At 40.2% G+C, this 17,067-nt stretch overlaps 1 protein-coding gene across 6 annotated transcripts in view; it reads right to left on the bottom strand.

Annotated features, from left to right (window-relative positions):
- Positions 1-6,396: 6,396 nt before the first annotated feature.
- Positions 6,397-17,067, bottom strand: part of LOC140197637 (ceramide transfer protein) — a 130,204-nt gene continuing 119,533 nt past the window's right edge. For 4 of the 6 annotated variants that reach the window (XM_072257897.1, XM_072257899.1, XM_072257900.1 and 1 more), the window contains 4 exons: positions 14,991-15,119; positions 14,131-14,260; positions 10,497-10,632; positions 6,397-9,651 (listed from right to left, as the gene is read on the bottom strand). In XM_072257897.1, the coding sequence (XP_072113998.1) occupies positions 10,505-10,632; positions 14,131-14,260; positions 14,991-15,119 (387 nt within the window). In that variant the 3' untranslated portion in view covers positions 6,397-9,651; positions 10,497-10,504. The remainder of the gene's footprint in view (positions 9,652-10,496; positions 10,633-14,130; positions 14,261-14,990; positions 15,120-17,067) is intronic. The other 2 variants (XM_072257898.1, XM_072257902.1) reach the window with 1 other exon arrangement.

Genomic DNA, 17,067 nt, shown 5'->3' with positions numbered 1-17,067 from the left:
TTATGGAGGGAAATATAAGATTGATGTTTCCATCTGAGACTCTATCAGGACTGATAAAGAAGGGAGCAGAAGACAGAATACGGTGGTGTGGTGGGGAAGGGGGAGGGGCAAGAGTTCAAGCTGGTAGGTGATATGTGAAACAAGGCAAAGAGGAAGGTGGGTTTGTGGTGGGGGAGGGGAAATAAACAGGCTGGAAAGTGATTGGTGGAGGTGGTAAAGGGCTGAAGGAATCTGAGAGCACAATGAAACATGGAAGAAAAGGAAGAAGGAAGAGCACCTGAGGGAGGTAATGGGCAGGGAAAGAGAAATAGAAGGGGTAAGATGGGAGCCAGAATGGGGGAAGGAAGATGAGAGAAGGGGAAGAATTTAGAGAAATCTGTTTCTGCCATCAGGTTGGAGGCTACCCACACAAAATGAGCTACTCTACTCTAACCTGAGTGTGGCCTCATTGGCATTCGAGGAGGTCATAGGCTGACATATTGATTGGAAGGGAACACTAGCAGGGATGATGACAGAGCAGCAATGGCTGGAATTTCTGGGAGCAATTTGGAATGTGCAGGATAGATTCACCCACAGTAGTAGTATTTTAAAGGAAGTGTCAAGCAACCATGGCTGACAAGGGAAGTCAAAGACAGCATAAAAGTTAAAAAAAAAAGGGCAAACATAGCAAAAATTAGTGGGAATCTAGAGAATTGAGCAACTTAAATATCAACAGAAGGTAGCTAAAAATGTGAAAAGATGAAATATGAAGGTAATCTAGCTAATAATATAAAAGAAGATACAAAGATTTTTCAGATTTATAAAGAGTAAATGAGGCAAGAGTGGACATCAGATCACTGGAAAATGACACTGTAGAGGTGGTGAAGATGACAAATGCAATGTTCATGTTCATTTCAAGAGAACTAGAATGAATATAAAAGCAAGGATGATATGCTGAGGCTTTATAAGGCAATAGTCAGTCCGCACTTGAGTGTTTAGAGCAGGTTTGGCCCCTTATCCAAGAAAGGATACGCTGGCATTGGAAAGGGTCCAGAGGAAGTTCAGAATGATCCTGGAAATGAACGGGTTAACATATGAGGAACACTTGATAGCTCTGGGCTTGTACTTGTCGGAGTTTAGAAGAATGAAGGGGAAATCTAGAACTGGAGGGCACAGCCTCCACTATAGAAGGATACCCCTTTACAACAGAGACTAGGAGAAATTTCTTTGGCCAGAGGATGGTGAATCTGTGGAATTCATTGCCACAGACAGCTGTAGAGGCCAGGTCATTGAGTATATTTAAAGTGGAGCTTTTAGGTTATTTGTTACTAAGATGCTATAGGTTACAGGGAGAAGGCAGGAGGATGGAGTTGAAAGGGATACTAAATCAGCTAAGATGAAGCAGACTTGAAGGGCCACATGGTCTAATTCTGGTCCAATGTCTTGTAGGAAATGGAAATCCAATTGAAATGGGTGGCCACAGGGAAATCCTGCCTCTTATAGCAAATGGAAGAAAGGCAGTCGACGTACAGGTTCCCCAATCTGTATTGGGTTTCACCTATTGTAGGATTTTGCACTACAAGCACTGGATATAGTAGATGACCCAGAAAGACTCACAGGTAAAGTGTTGCCTCACCTGGAAGGACTGTATGGGACCCTGAACAGTGGTGAGAAAAGTGGTGTAGGGGCAGGTGTAGCCCTGTTTCACTTGCAGGGAAAAATGCCAGGAGGGAGATCACACTCCCACAGTGGCCTCTTTATTTTTGTACGAGGTAACTCAGAAAATATTCTGCTGGTGTGAACACAACAGACCAAATAGCTTAGGTATCATGGTACACACTGTTAAGGGCATATATCACCATCAGAGCTCATGGCTGTCAATGGTGGAATTTATTAATCATTAAGGTGAACAATGAACCATAGTTTCTTTTTGTTAAAACACAACTCAGATTATATTTCCAGCTACATTTTCTGAATTTTTCTACAAGAACCAGCCACTAAAAATGGTGGCATTTTATTAGAGACAAAACATCCATAAATATAAAAATTCAGTCAAAAGCTAATTCCTGTCCTTAACAGCAAATTAGAGATGCTGTATTCAGATAATTACTTGGTTTTATTGAAGACAGATCTTTTAAAAAGATGCATTGTAATTACAAAACATATCGCCTATAATGGATTACTGGTGACTTGCTCTGCAGAATTACTGCAGCCAATCGCCTGATGTTACATCAGATCTCACCATTTCAACCCTAGGCTTTTTTAACAATGAAGCATTCAGCAGAAGTGACTGCACTGCAGATAACAGAACTTCACATTTTACTTAACACAGTGATCACACTATTAATAACACCATTTAAAAGGCTCAATACAGGAAAATAATTATTTCTCATACATAATTTGTATTTTCTGCTGATAACTTCAGTGATATGTAGAGTATTTCCAGTACTACAGTGGATTTAACTATTAACTTTTCAGTTTAGGACACCGAACAGTAGAGAGCACTCAGCCTATAATGTTGTGCTGAAACAATTAAATTACCATAGTAATCATATGGCCAACTAACCTCTTCTGCCTAAACAATACCCATATTCTTCCATTCCCTTCATATTCAATGTGCCCATCTAAATATCTGCAATGTATCTGCCACTACCAGGCAGTGCATTCCAGGCACCCACCACTGTGTGTGTAAAAAAAAATTGCCCCTCATTTCCTTTGAACTTCTCCTCGCTCATCTTAAATGCATGCTGTCTGGTATTAGATATTCCAACCCTGAGAAAAAGATAGTCTGTCTACTCTATGTCTCTCAATCTTATAAATCTGTTAGATCTTCCCTCAGCCCCTGCCGCTCCACAGAAAACAACCCAAGTTTGTCCAACCTCTTGTTATAGCACGTCCTCTGATCCAGGTAACACCCTGGTAAATTTCTTGACCCTCTCCAAAGTCTCAACATCCTTCCTATAACAGGGTCACCAGAACTGTATGCAATACTCCAGATGCAGCCTAACTAGTGTTTTATAAAGCTGCAACATAACTTACTGTTTTTGAATTCAATGCCTTGATTAATAAAGGCAAGTATGCCATGTGCCTTCTTAACCACTCTAGCAACCTGTGTAGCCACTTTAAGGGAGCAATGAACCTGGACCCCAAGATCCCCCATTCATCAACACCGTTAAGTGCCTTGCTCTTAACAGAGTACTGTCTCTTTAAATTTGATTTGCCAAGGTGCAGCACTTCACATTTGGCTAAGTTAAACTCCATCTACTATTTTTCCATCCATATCTGCAACTGAACTATACTTCACTGTATTTTTTTTGTCAGTCTTCTATGCTATCCACAGCACTACCAATCTTCATATCATCTACAAAATTACTAACACACCAACATACATTTTCATCCAGGTCATTTATATACAAATCCCAGTACAGATCCCTGCAGAACACCACTAATTACAGACCTCCAGTTAAAATAGTCTCTTTAACCACTACACCATCTTCTATGGGAAAGCTAGTTCTGAATCCAAACAGCCAATTCACTACAGACCCCTGCATCTTCTGAATGAGACTCCCATGAGGGACCCTGTCAAACACCTTACTAATGTCCATGTAGACAACACCCGCAGCATTTCCATCACTCTCATCAAAAAAAATTCAATCAAGTTAATAAGACAACTTGCCCTGCACAAAGCCATGCTGGCTCTCCTCAATTAGGTCATTTTTTCCCAAATGCTCATCAATCCTATCCCTACGAATTCTCTGCAGTAACTTTCCTACCACTGATCTGATACTCTCAGGACTGGAGTTTCCAGGATAATCCTTGGTTCCTTTCATGAATTCCGGAACATTAGCTACTCGCCAATCCTTTGGGTCTTCCCCTTTTGCTAGAGAGGGCACAAAGATATTGGTCAAGGCCCCAGCAAAATCTTCACTTGCCTCTCTCAATAAGCTGGGTTACATCCCACCAGGGCCTGAGGAATTATTCACCTTAATGCTCTTTAAGAGACCTTACGCAACCTCCTCTTTTACCTCGATATGCCCTAGAATATCAATATGCTCGACCCCAAGCTCTTCACGTTCTTCTGCTTGGTAAGTACTGATGTAAAACACCCATTCAGAAACTCACCCATATCCTCTGCATCCAAGCAAATGTTCCCCCCAACCCCTTTTATCCTTAAGTGATCCAACCTCTTCCCCTTTTCTACTTATGTTATTAGCACTAATGTGCACCACAGCCTCTGGCTGCTTACCCTCCCCCTTGGGAATATTGTCGCCACTGAGACGTCATTGACCCTAGAACCAGGGAGGCAACACACCATTCTGGTGTCACTTTCTCAGCCACAGATCCTCCCGTCCATTCTTCCATCACTATTGCTCTGACTTTACCCTTCGCTGATGAGCCTCAGAGCTGGCCAGAGTGCCAGTGGCCTGGCTGCTGCTGTGCCTTGCTAGGTCATCCCCTCACCCCCACCCCCCCAGCAGTATCCAAAGGGGTATACTTGCTGCTGAGGGGAATGCCACACAGGAGCCCTGCGATGACCGTTTACTCCCCTAATTGTCACCTCAGAAAAAAATTAATCTACAACGTGTTTAACCTCCTTCACATCCACCTCTTCTCACTGAAGCTGTTGGGTTTAATATGCTCCATTATGTATCACCCTTCCTATTGTAAGTGGTGTCACCAGATCACTGTTACAAGACATGCAAGAGTCAAGTAAAGATTCTCCTGCTACTCATCTCTTAATATTATCCTGTAGGGTGCCAGAGAATATAAATCAGGGTGAGAGGGAACTCCACCCCCGCCTTTTGTTTCCAAGAATGGGACCAGTACAGTGGGTACTTCAAGACACTGGAAAGATACCAAAGTTGTGTCTGCATGATCATCCATATTCACTGGGTGAAGAACTAATATGCCACCATCTTCATCCAGGCCAAGATCTCCAGCAATGGGGTCTGTGTTATTCCCAGTTATTTACTCTGAACAGGTCTCTTTTTGCTTGTTTCCCAAAAAATGATATTCTATTCTGACAACACTCTGGAGGAACTCAGCAAGTCAGGCAGCATCCGTGGAAATGATCAGCTGCCTGACCTGCTGAGTTCCTCCAGCGTGTTGTGAGTGTTGCTTTGGCCCCAGCATCTGCAGATTATTTTGTGTTTACTCTATTCTGAGCTCTTATCACTGGAAGAGATACAAATTCGACTTGTAGACAGAACTGAGGATATAGTCATGAAGAAGAAGAAAGCCCTTAACTCCGAGTGGAGTCATCCGGACGCTGTCATGAAGGTGTTTCTTTTAAAACAGGCTTTCTTATTTTGACGAGGCCGAGTTGCTAGCTTGACATTCAACCCAGCACAGATGGAAAGCGTGCAAGGGATCCGGCTGGATTCGAACTCGGGAGCCTTCGCTCTGAAGTCGGCGCTGATGCCACTACACCACCAGCTGGCCAAGGATATAGTCATATCGCCTCATAAAACATCGCGAAACACCAGATGAAATCTCCAGTCCACAAATGGAAGATGAGGCTGTAACTGAGAACCTTGAATTTGTGGTTGGGAACATGTTGAATCCTACATAAGCTGAAGTGGACAACCTCAAACTAAGTCATACAATTCTTACCCACCTGTAGATTTCACACTGGTCTCATCTTCCACAAATCCAGAGTGGGAACAAGACATCTTTGATGCAAATAGACCCCCTGAGGTGATGGCAATGAATTGATGGGAGCCGTATTGCTGTTTTGCACAGAAATTTCAGTGAAATTACCAGTGTTTGTTAGCATCATTTCACTAAGCACTATCCATACTATAAACCATGTTGTGGGTGGCCTTGCTGCCTCACTGCACTATACTCATGGAGTCAGCTCTAGGCGGAAATTATTTGCTGGCCACTGAATACAAATAAGCCTAAAGGGATACTGGGAATAATACTGGTGGAACTCAGCAGTTCCAGCAGCATCTGTGGAGGGAAATGCAGCATTTTTGGGTTGAGACCCTTCATCTATCATTCCAGATGATGTCTCAATCCGTAATATTGATTTTATTTCCCTCCAGCACTGAGCAACTGCAATCTCTTCCCCCTATATTTCAGAGTACTTCAAGTTCATGGAAAGCACTTGCAATACCTTTTGATGCCTTAATTGCTACAGACTCTCAATATCCAATAATAATTTTGTCTTTGCCTATGAGGAAGCATTAAAGAAAACAGCAAAACACTGAATATAATTAAAGCTCTGTGACAATTTTACCAATAAAGTAGGACATTTTAACAGAACACACAGTCAAGATCTTCTATAATATTTTAATACTTCTCACTTTTTTTTAAATACTGGATTTTAATTTGTAATAACATGGAGGAACTAAACTTTATAAACTGATCTTTACACATTGCTGATTGAAAAAACTTTTACAGTTCAGTATCACAGACATTAACCAGTGTTTTATTGTACACAAAGCTAAATCAGGATATAAAGCTTTCATAAAAACAAATCTCTCTCAGCACGTTCTACACACAATATATTTTGAAATAGAAGTCCATATTTTAACCTGCAAATGAGCTGTTTTACATTCCAAAGTTTCAATACTTTACAACTGTCTCTTTAGTGTAATCACTTTATACCAGAATTTCAAAATTATATCACACTTAGTGCAAATGCGACTAACAATATCAAGTTCTATACACGTAAACTTCCCAATTTATTAAAAGTTAGCTTAAATCAATCAAGTTGCAGGCTTTAAACCTGTCACCTGTTGTTAAAGTTCCACTGATAAGTTAGTCAGGTATATAACTGTTTTCATTTGGGATGTTCAATCAAAATGTACTCTTGCCCGAACCCTAAGTTCCCAAGAAAACCTATGAAAAAAACTGTATTGAATGCATGTGATTCTAATGCGCGACTGAAATTAACAGTGGTTTTATCTACATCAGGTTCTGCAACCTGTTACACTTTGTCTACTTTAAATCCAGTGTATGGTTCATTTGTGCAATTGACATCAATGCCCATATTTCTAGTTTAAAAATAGGTGAAATGAATTTTGTAAGAAAGATGGGCCAAATGTTTACAAAGGGTACTCTCATCAGCAGTGACCAGTTTATTTAACTCAACACTAATGCTTGAACCATTATTATTTTAAGAGAAGTTTCAGAGCTAGCTAGTGTAAGGACATTTTCCAAAATGTAAACCCCATTATTTGAAATAAACATTTTAAATTAATACTATGCAACAATTTATCTCCCAGTGTTACCATTATTATTCAGGTCTATTGTTTAGGTTACAGTATGTGATTCTGCAATGCTCAACTTCAGTTATTGTAGTCCACCCAATGAAAACACCTTTGGGTTGAATAGGGAGAGGAAAAACAGCTCTGAGAGCATTTGACAATGTCAGCCATTGAACATGTACTACATGGCAGCACTATACTTCCAATTACAGTTATTTCATACACAATTTGGAATATTAACTTGGCATAAGATTGTGTAGGGTAGTTATTCCAGGTCAAAAGAACAATTACGCTGGTTTGAAAATCATGCGATCAATTTGTACATGCAAAAAAAAACAATGTAAGCAATCGAATGAGCTAGCAGCTTGGTAGAGTGCCCATGGTATGGGATGGAAAAAGCTGGTGCAAAGGGCTCTGTGTAGTCGCACCTAAATTATTATTAGTATTGAGCTTCATTATTTCAATAAGCAGAATATATTTTGCCAGCTAAAATAGAATTGGAATAAGCAAGAGTCCAAAGTACCCTTTATAGTATGTTGCTCCTGATTAACAAGAGCTACAAGTTCACTCAATGGCAAAATGAACCATATCTGGAAATCTATTTCATTTGTACACTAGCAAGAGATTGATTTATTTTGTCTAGTTGACAGAATCATCTGTATTTAGTTAAGCAAACATCTCCTCTTGTTGATTTATAGCTATTTACATGATTATTTAATACATGGAGATTATAAATGTCTGCTGAATGATGGAACTGATCAGCAAGTTGCTAAAAACACTTGGATTGCCTTTAGTCAAAGCCTGGAAGTTCAGGCTCAATTAAATAAAATGTTCTAGATCAATTCTCAATACATAGTACCCATCATGGAATAGACTGCTTTCAGAATCTATTAGGACAGTCTACTGACTACATAACCAATCCTCAAATTTAGGCACTTTCACAATTATAGCTCTTTGCTTTGGATACGATGTACTGAGTAATATGCTGCAAAAATAAAGCACTGTATGCTGATCACAAACAACAGTTGTTCACCATACAAAAGTTTGTTGTAGATTTAAACTTTAGATGTTATATAAAAAAAAAGCCAAGTTGCAAAATAGGAGAGAAATATTATAGGTGCATGACTCAAGACCAAATATTTCTATATTCCAGCAATGAGAACCAAAAGCTGCATGCAGTTGCAAACATATCAAGTACAGCTTTGAAATCAAGTGGAAGGGAAAAAAGGTCTCACTGCATAGAATTTCCAGGGAACCAAAATTCTTCAGACACATCAATTGCAAATAGCTATAACATTTGAAGAGCATGTCTGGCCATCCTTGAAATACAGCTGGCTGGATCTGCCGATCAGATAATTAATTCAATTCAGAAATGATTTTGCACAATAGCATTACTGAACAGCAAGATGTACATTTTTTGTAATGGGTGCATTAAATATTTATGCATCAGGCTTTGTCTATCAACTATATTTAGCCAGCGTACTTTACTCACAAAAATACATCCTTCTTGCACCAAATATTGCTTAAAACAGTCACTCCTTCTTTAACGATATGCCTTCACTGGTAATAACCAGAACATTAATCTATTTCAAAATGGAAAAAATCCTGTTTGACATGTTTCAAGTACTGGTACTCTTTCAGCCCATACCATCATCTTAAAGAATTCAGAACTTTCAATTACAACACAAAAATATTTGTAACAAATATACAAACTAAAAAATGTAGTAGAAAGTTGTAAACAAAACAGAAATAAAGCTTTTCAAAATCTCCATCAAAACTACTTGTTCTTCATAGGAGACAGTAAGAAAGAAGGGGCAAATGTCAAAGGACAAAGTCAGCCCTGAACCTGTTTTACAGAGATTAGTCTCAAAGGGGGAAAAACAGGACACTGGTGTTAGAAATGACCAATAAGAGAATGTGATGAGGTCAGTGATTATAGTGTGCTGATTAATCACACACGAGTAAGACTTAAAGAAAATACATCCCACTGTAGACCCCAAAGATGGTTAACATTTGTAAATTTAAGAACACAAATTAGGCTGTTTGCTGCAAAAAGAAAGTTGAAACTTTGGCCATGATTATGCAGGCCTACATTAACAAGCATGCTATTCTTTTTAAACAATTAAAGCCATCAACCTATTGTTTTCGATCCAAAGTATGATTGCTTCTGTAAAAAAAACGCTGGGTCAAATTGTAAACGGCTGTATGAGCAGTACATAGAAATGAATTACACACTGAAGTACCAAAATGCAACAGAGCACAGACAGTGTTGAACAGTCAGCCACAAATGCAATGTAGCAGCCGATAGCAGCTGGGTGCAGGCTGAGAACTGGGACTGGCCTTGTGTTAGAAATCCATCGTGCCAGTTTGGAGTCACGCAATCCCCGAGCGGCAGAGATACCTTCATGACTATTTGTTGATCATCATGGTTGGAACAGCAGCACGTCCATGGTGAATGCTAAAGAAAGAAGGACCACATTTAGACACCAATGTACATGAACAAGCGATGCAAATAAGGTATTTTTCCTGCAACATTTTAAAATTCATTACAAGAATGCTCCTCTAATTATTCTCTGCAATGTAGCTCAAGGTAGCCTGTAAAGAGAGTATCAATACTACCTGAAATGTTAACTCCATTGCCTGGTGCAGATGCGACCTGATCTGATGAGTATTTCCAACAATTTGTTTTAGTATCAATACATGTTTGCTGTTGCACATAACAATTAGAATTATTCTGATTTTTTTCCCTGAGCAAACAGACAATATTTCATTTCCCTTTCGATACAAAGCAATTGGACCTACTGACAATGTATCTCTTCAGCTATATTTACGTAATGTGATTAGGACTGTATCCATGGTGTTACAAATGGCTAGTACTGAAACTAGTTTTCAGCACAAATTTTACTTCTTGACTACAAGGCTGAGAGCCTCGAATTTGTGTACTGACAATATATTATACTTATATCAGCACTACAATAAAATCTTAAGAGGAGAGGTTGAAGCAGTAATTTGCTTTTCCCTCTTGGAAGTTTGACCATATGGGATTATTCACAATTCATGGAGAAGCAACAGGCAGCAAGAACTATTTTTAATTTTAAGACGTAGAGTGTTTCTGTTAGTACCTGAAATAATCCAATCACCCCAACAATCACACAAGCAATATCAATTTCAAATTTCAAAACTCAAACAGCTATCAAGATATCAAAGTATTTGCCTTCAAATGCACACAATACATCCACAAAACACTAGGCATCGGTTTTAATGACTCTTCTATAAAAATAAAGGGTTAATACTATTTTGTACCTTGGATACTAGAAAAGAATGTCTTTGCCTGAAGTCTTCTCCTGCACATATGATGTGAAACGTTTGAGGAATTTGGGATATTCACGTTTTGCAACAGCCCGAAGTACTGAAGCTGGGGCCCATCCTCCAGGGTTTACTAAGAACAGAAATTATATTTTGAACCCTTGCAGCAGGACAAGTGAGAAGTTTTCTCTGACATCACATTATTCAATTACATTTACTGGGGAGACAGACATTAAAATACTGTTCGTGAGCAAACTTTGGAAAATGACCCGAACTTCACAGCATCCTTAGTCAAGTAGCAAGGTACTCTTAAACACTGAGTGACTGCCATTAATCTCATTGTTAATTCAGAGCAGCATTCGCTTCCCTGTATCTTGATGGTGTAGTTCTGCTAATTATGAACGATTAAGGCTCTGAATTGTGATTGTGCCACTTGTGACAACGGTTTGGTAGCGCTCTAACTCCAATAGCTGCCAATTCTCCGGCTCATTAGAAAACTCTATAGTTTCCCAAGTGCAGCACTATAAATTAATTCTGCTGCTGGGTGGAAGCTCTGGACAGCTCATGTCCCCATATGTGCTCCATAATGACTGAACACAGTAACACTTTGTTGCACCAACAGGTTAGAAAATTGGGTATTGCACCAACCGATTAGAAAATTGAGAAGAGTCACTCTATTACTTAAGAAAACAAGCAGATGACAAAAAAACCAGCTTTGGCCCTGGAAAATTGTGGAAATTTATCAAGGATAATAAGTGCTAATTAAAAAGTGTCGACTTAAGCAATGCATATTACATCAAAATAAATCTAGTTAAATTGCATGGAAAATGCCACTAATATAATAAAAAGAGAAATGTTCATGATTGTTGATGTTTACTTTTATGGAGAACATTTGATAAGGTTTTGCCAATGAGTTAGAAGGAAAGTAGTAATACTGGATGCAAAGTTGTAACGTGGGTTGGTAATTAGTTGGGAAGTTCAAGGATAAAGGGCATGATCTCAAATGGCAGGTGTAGGCAACCGTGGCTGACAAGGGAAGGTAAGGACTGCATAATAGCCAAGGAAAGAGCATATAAGGTAGCAAAAGTGAGTGTGAAGTTAGATGATTTGGAAACTTTTAAAATCCAACAAAAGGCACCTAAAAAGGTTATAAGAACAGAAAAGATGAAATATGTGGGCAAACTAGCCAATAATATAAAGCAGGATACCAAAAATATTTCCGGTTATATAAAGAGTAAAGGGAGGTGATATTGGACCACTGGAAAATGATGCTGGTAGTAATGGGGGACCAAGAAATGGCATATGAACTTAATGGGTATTTTGCAACTGTCTTCACTATGGAAGACACTAGCAGTGTGCTAGAAGTCCATGAGTGTCAGGGACAGAACTAAGTGCCATTGCTATTACAAAGGGAAAAATACAAGGCAAACTCAAAGATTTTAAGGTGGAAAAGTCACCTGGGCCAGATTGTCTACATTGCAGAGCCCTGAGAAAAATTGCTGAAGAGATAACAGATACATTGGTCATGATCTTTCAAGAATCACTTAATTCTGGCATGATGCTGGAGGACTGGAAGATTGCACGTCACTCTACTCTTTAAGGGAGGAAGGGAAAATAATTTATAGGCCAGTTAGCCTAACCCCAGTGGTTGGGAAAGTGTTGGAGTCTATTATTAAGGGTGACTTGGTGACTAATGACAAAGTAAGTCAAAGTCAGCACGGTTTCTGTAAAGGGAAATCTTGCATGACAAATCTGTTACAGTTCTTCGAGGAAATAACAAGCAAGGTGGACAAAGGAGAGGCAGTGGATGTCACTTATTTGGATTTTCAGAAGGCATTTGATAAGGTGCCACACATGAGGCTACTTAACAAGATAAAATCCTATGCTCTTACAGGAAAGATATTGGCATGGATAGAGACTGACAGGCAGGAGGCAACAAGTGGGAATAAAAGGGGTCTTTTCTGGTTGGCTGCCAGTGACTAGTGGTGCTCCTCAGGGGGCAGTATTGGGACTGCTACTTTTCACATTGTTTGTCAATGATTTGGATAATAGAATTGATGGTTTTGTAACAAAGTTTGCAGATGATACAAAGATAGGTGGAGAGGTAGGTAGTGCTGAGGAAACAATGCGATTGCAGCAGGACTTAGACAAATTGGAAGAATGGGCAAAAAAGTGGTAGATGGAATATAGTATTGGGTAATGCATGATAATGTATTTTGGTAAAAGGAACAATAATGTGGAGTTTTATCTAAATGGAGGGAAGGTTCAAACATCAGAGGGACTTAGGAGTTTTAGTCCAAGGCTCCCAGAAGGTTAAGTTACAGGTTGAGTCTGTGGTAAAGAGGGCAAATGCAATATTGGCATTTATTTCAAGGGGAATAGAATATAAAAGCAAGGAGATAATGCTGGGCCTTTATAAGACACTAGGCAGCCCCACTTGGAGTATTGTCAACAGTTCTGGGCCTCATATCTCTAGGGAGAGTCTACAGAGGGTTCACGAGGATGATTCCAAGAACAAAGGAGTTAACATATGAGGAGTGTTTGGCAATTTTGGGCCTGTACTCACTGGAATTTAGAAGAATGCGGGGGGATCTCATTGAAACCTACCGAATATTGAAAGGACTAGATAGGGTGGATGTGGAGAGGATGTTTCCTATGGCGGGGGTAACCAGAACTAGAGGGTACAGCCCCAAAATTGAGGGGCGACCTTTTAGAACAGAGGCAAGGAGGAATTTTTTTTTAGCTGGAAAGTAGTGAATTTGTGGAATGCTCTGCCACTGTGGTGGAGGTATATTTAAGGTGGAAGTTGATCATTTCCTAATCAACAGGGCATCAAAGGATATGGCAAGAAGGCAGATGTATGGGGTTGAGGGGGATCCGGGGTCAGCCATGATGGAATGGTGGAGCAGACTCAACGGGCCGAATGGCCTCATTCTGCTCCCATGTCTTATGGTCCATGGTCTTACGATTTCTGACTGGTGGGTTGTTAGAAGTGGTGTTGGACCATAACACATTACATTGTTTTCAACTTCAGGAGCACAATGAAGGAACCAAGAATTAGACAATCAAGCTTGCAGATGATTGCCACCTCCAAGAAACAGGAAACCGTGAAGCTGAATGAATAAAAATGCAAGATGCACAAGAAAATAAGAACGTGGAACCTGAAGACTAGTGTGGGAAACAGGAGCTCTGTCTGGTATTTGGACCCCAGGAGGACCAACTAAAGTATTTCCTCAATTTAAAGGTCAGTAAATGAGATGATAGTTTCTACATACACACAATACTAAAAGCTAGTTTACAGACAAAAACAAAATCAAGGTGGCTAACGTAATGTTTTAAAAGGTTAAAACAAAAAGTGAGAATGTGATGGGCAGTTAGATTGAGGGTTCCTAAAAACTCATCTGGAGTTACGTGCATGGAATTTTTGTACATCACAGCCAAGATGATACATAATGGCCCTAGGACTATATTATTACAGACTGACTGTATTAGTTTACTGAGAAATGATCTAATAGGGAAACACAAAATGCCCTTTGAGATTTTCCACCTTCAGAGTCTGGTATGTAGAAGCAGCTGCTCTCCACAGAATATTTAGCTATAAATTTCAGATTTAAAAAGAAATTAAACTTACCATTGGCTACATATGTAATCTTGCACAGAATGTTGTCTCGACTGATTGCTTGGTTACCTTCTGGAGGGCTTACTAGTGTTTGGCAGATCATGGCAATGTTTATTTTGGCACGTACACATCTATTATTCTGCTGTTAAATAGGTGTAGAAACACATAACCATATTGAAGTTCAAATGTGCATAAATCGGAACCAAGTTACTAAATAGTACATTCAGCAACTACTTCAATGCAGACATCCCACCTTTCCCGGAAGTTCCGGGAGTCTCCCGCATGTTGATAGTGGCTCCCTATGCCCGCAAATTATATACAATACCCCGGAAATCGATTCTTTTGAGCGACAGAGAGCAAGACCCTGCACGCCCACCATGGTAGAGTGTTCCAAAAAGAGAAAATACAAAACGTACTTCAACCAAGACTACACTAAAGTGTACCCCTGCCTAATAGGGGTCAAAAATAATGACAGTGTTGCTCGCTGCACTGTTTGCAACAGTGACTTTTCTATTGCCCATGGTGGGTTAAGACTGTAAAGGATATGATGAGGTGAGTTTAACGGGTGTCATTCGTTTATTAGCATAGCTAACGTTATTTAAACTAGCTGGCAAGCTGCTAAGGAGCTACTCTATTGCAGACATCCCACCTCTCCCGGAAGTTCCGGGAGTCTCCCGCTAATTGATGGTGCTACCTCCCTGAAATGAGTTTTTGCAGGGTGGGAAGTCTGCCACTGACTAAGCTGACAGTTAGCAAATTAGAATATTTATCCATCTTAGCACCCAAACCAGATTATAGGTTACAAAGTTCCTTTATTTGTTTTATTATTTTCAACTATAGTAATATTTTTAAAAATGAAAGCAACCACTTACAGGTGCATTGTCATGTTCCACAGAAAAGTTACAAACAAGCCACGTATCTGGATCATTCTCATTGGTATCTGGAACCTTTCGAATTGCAGACAAATAAAGTACATCCCTTTGCGAGGCCGGCCAAACCCTCTGGACAAAAGAAAACAAAACTATCTATCAGCATGTCAAACCATAAAGTCCTCATCATAATATTGATATTTATTTACATAGAACATTAATACAGCTCAGGAACAGGCCCTTCTACCTACTATGTCCATGGCAAGCAGGAAGTCAAATTAAATTTACTCCCATCTGCCAGCACAATCTCCATATCTCTCCATTCCGTGCATGCTGATAGTGCCTTTCCAAATGACAATATTGTATGTGCTTCCAATTCCACCACAGGCAGTCTGCCCAGGCATTGACCACTGTGTCAAAAACTTATCCTGCACATCTCCTTTAAACTTTCCACTCTCATTTAAAGCTATGACCCCTAGAATATGACATTTCCACCTTGGGGAGAAAAATAAAACCTCCAAATATCTATAGCAACTGCATTTATGATAATTCATCAGGTTGCCCCTCAGACACAATGTGGAAACAATCCAAGTTTCGTCCACCTTCTCCTGATAGGTAATACTCTCTAATCCTGGCCACATCCTTGACTTTCAGTCAGATGGCTCCAGCAAACAATGAATCCTTGGGCAACATCTTCCAGATAGCAAATCTTTTAAATTACTTCAGTTTTTCTACACTTGCTGCTTGATCTTTTTGTATTGTTTGTGTTGCAGAAACTGTTGGTGCCCGTGGTGCACAGTTTGGATCTTGATCGAAGGCTCCAGTGCTGTGCTCTGTTCAGATAGCTGCCTCATGGAGATCAGAGCTGAGAACCCGGAAAGGACCCAGAACACAAGCTGACTCATGGAAGAAACCAAAGATAGGACACAGGGTCATAAGTGACTCCATCTCGAAGCGGCAAGGAAGATTTAAGCATTGAGGTGAAGGCATTCGGACCCAGTCAGTGAGCGCTCCTGACGGAGGCAGTGTCCTGGGTCTGTCGTCAGGACGATAGCATTTCGACCTGATCAACGATCGCTCCCAACAGGGCCAGAAGGTCAGCAATCGCTCCCAACACAGAACTCTGTTCAGACCAGCTGCGAGCTCTGAGTCATGGAAGGACTGTTCGATGTTTTGCGATTTCTGTGATTGTATTGTACGTTATATTGGTCGCCTTCACATTTTGGCATTTTCTTTCGTATGCCCAATTGGTGGGTGGGTGATCTGTAGGTTCTTTGTGTGTGGGTGGGGGGTGGAGGGCTTTTGATGCTACTGCCACTGATCTTTTTTGTGAGTGAGGGGGTTGGTCGCTGCTTTTTCCCCTCTGCGTGGGAGGGGTTGGGGGATGCGTCGCTATTGTTGCCTTGTTTTCTTTTCCTGCAGGGGAGGTGCTGGGGATTGCTATTGCTGTGTTTTTTTTCTGCAGCAGAGGGTTTGGAGATTGTTATGGTTGCTTTTTTTCCTGTGGGGGGGGGGTCAGAGATTGTTGTTACTGTTTTTTTCCTGCAGGAGGGGGTCAGATTATTATTGTTGCTGTTTTTCTCTGCTGGAAGGGGTCAGCGATTATTATTGCTGTTTTATCCTGCCCGGGGGGCGGGGGTGTCAGGGATTATTATCATTGCTGTTTTTTCTGCTGGAAGGGGTCAAAGATTATTATTGTTGCTGTTTTTTTCCTGGGGGGGGGTCAGAGATTGTTATTGCTGCTGTTTTTTCCCCCACAGGGGAGGAGGAGGTCAGGGATTGTTATTGTCACTATTCTTTTTCTGCAGGCAGGGGGTGGGGGATTCTGGAGTCTGCGAGTTTTGTTTCTTTTACTTTTTCATGTATATTTCATGGCTATCTGGAGAAGGCAAATATTAGAGTTACATTGTACACCCATAATTTTACAATAAAATGAACGTTGAACCTTAATTAGCTTTTCTGGACCCTCTTCAAAGCTTCAGCATCCTTCCTGTAATAGCACAATCAAAACTAGAGACAATACTCTAATCAAACCTACCAGAACTTTATGCAGCTGCAACATGATTTCCATTCTTCTAAT

Source organism: Mobula birostris, chromosome 5, assembly GCF_030028105.1.
Source record: "Mobula birostris isolate sMobBir1 chromosome 5, sMobBir1.hap1, whole genome shotgun sequence".
NCBI classification, from domain to species: Eukaryota; Metazoa; Chordata; class Chondrichthyes; order Myliobatiformes; family Myliobatidae; genus Mobula; species Mobula birostris.
The sequence above is the reverse complement of the archived record's forward strand: the minus strand, read 5'-3'. Positions and strand labels throughout refer to the sequence as shown.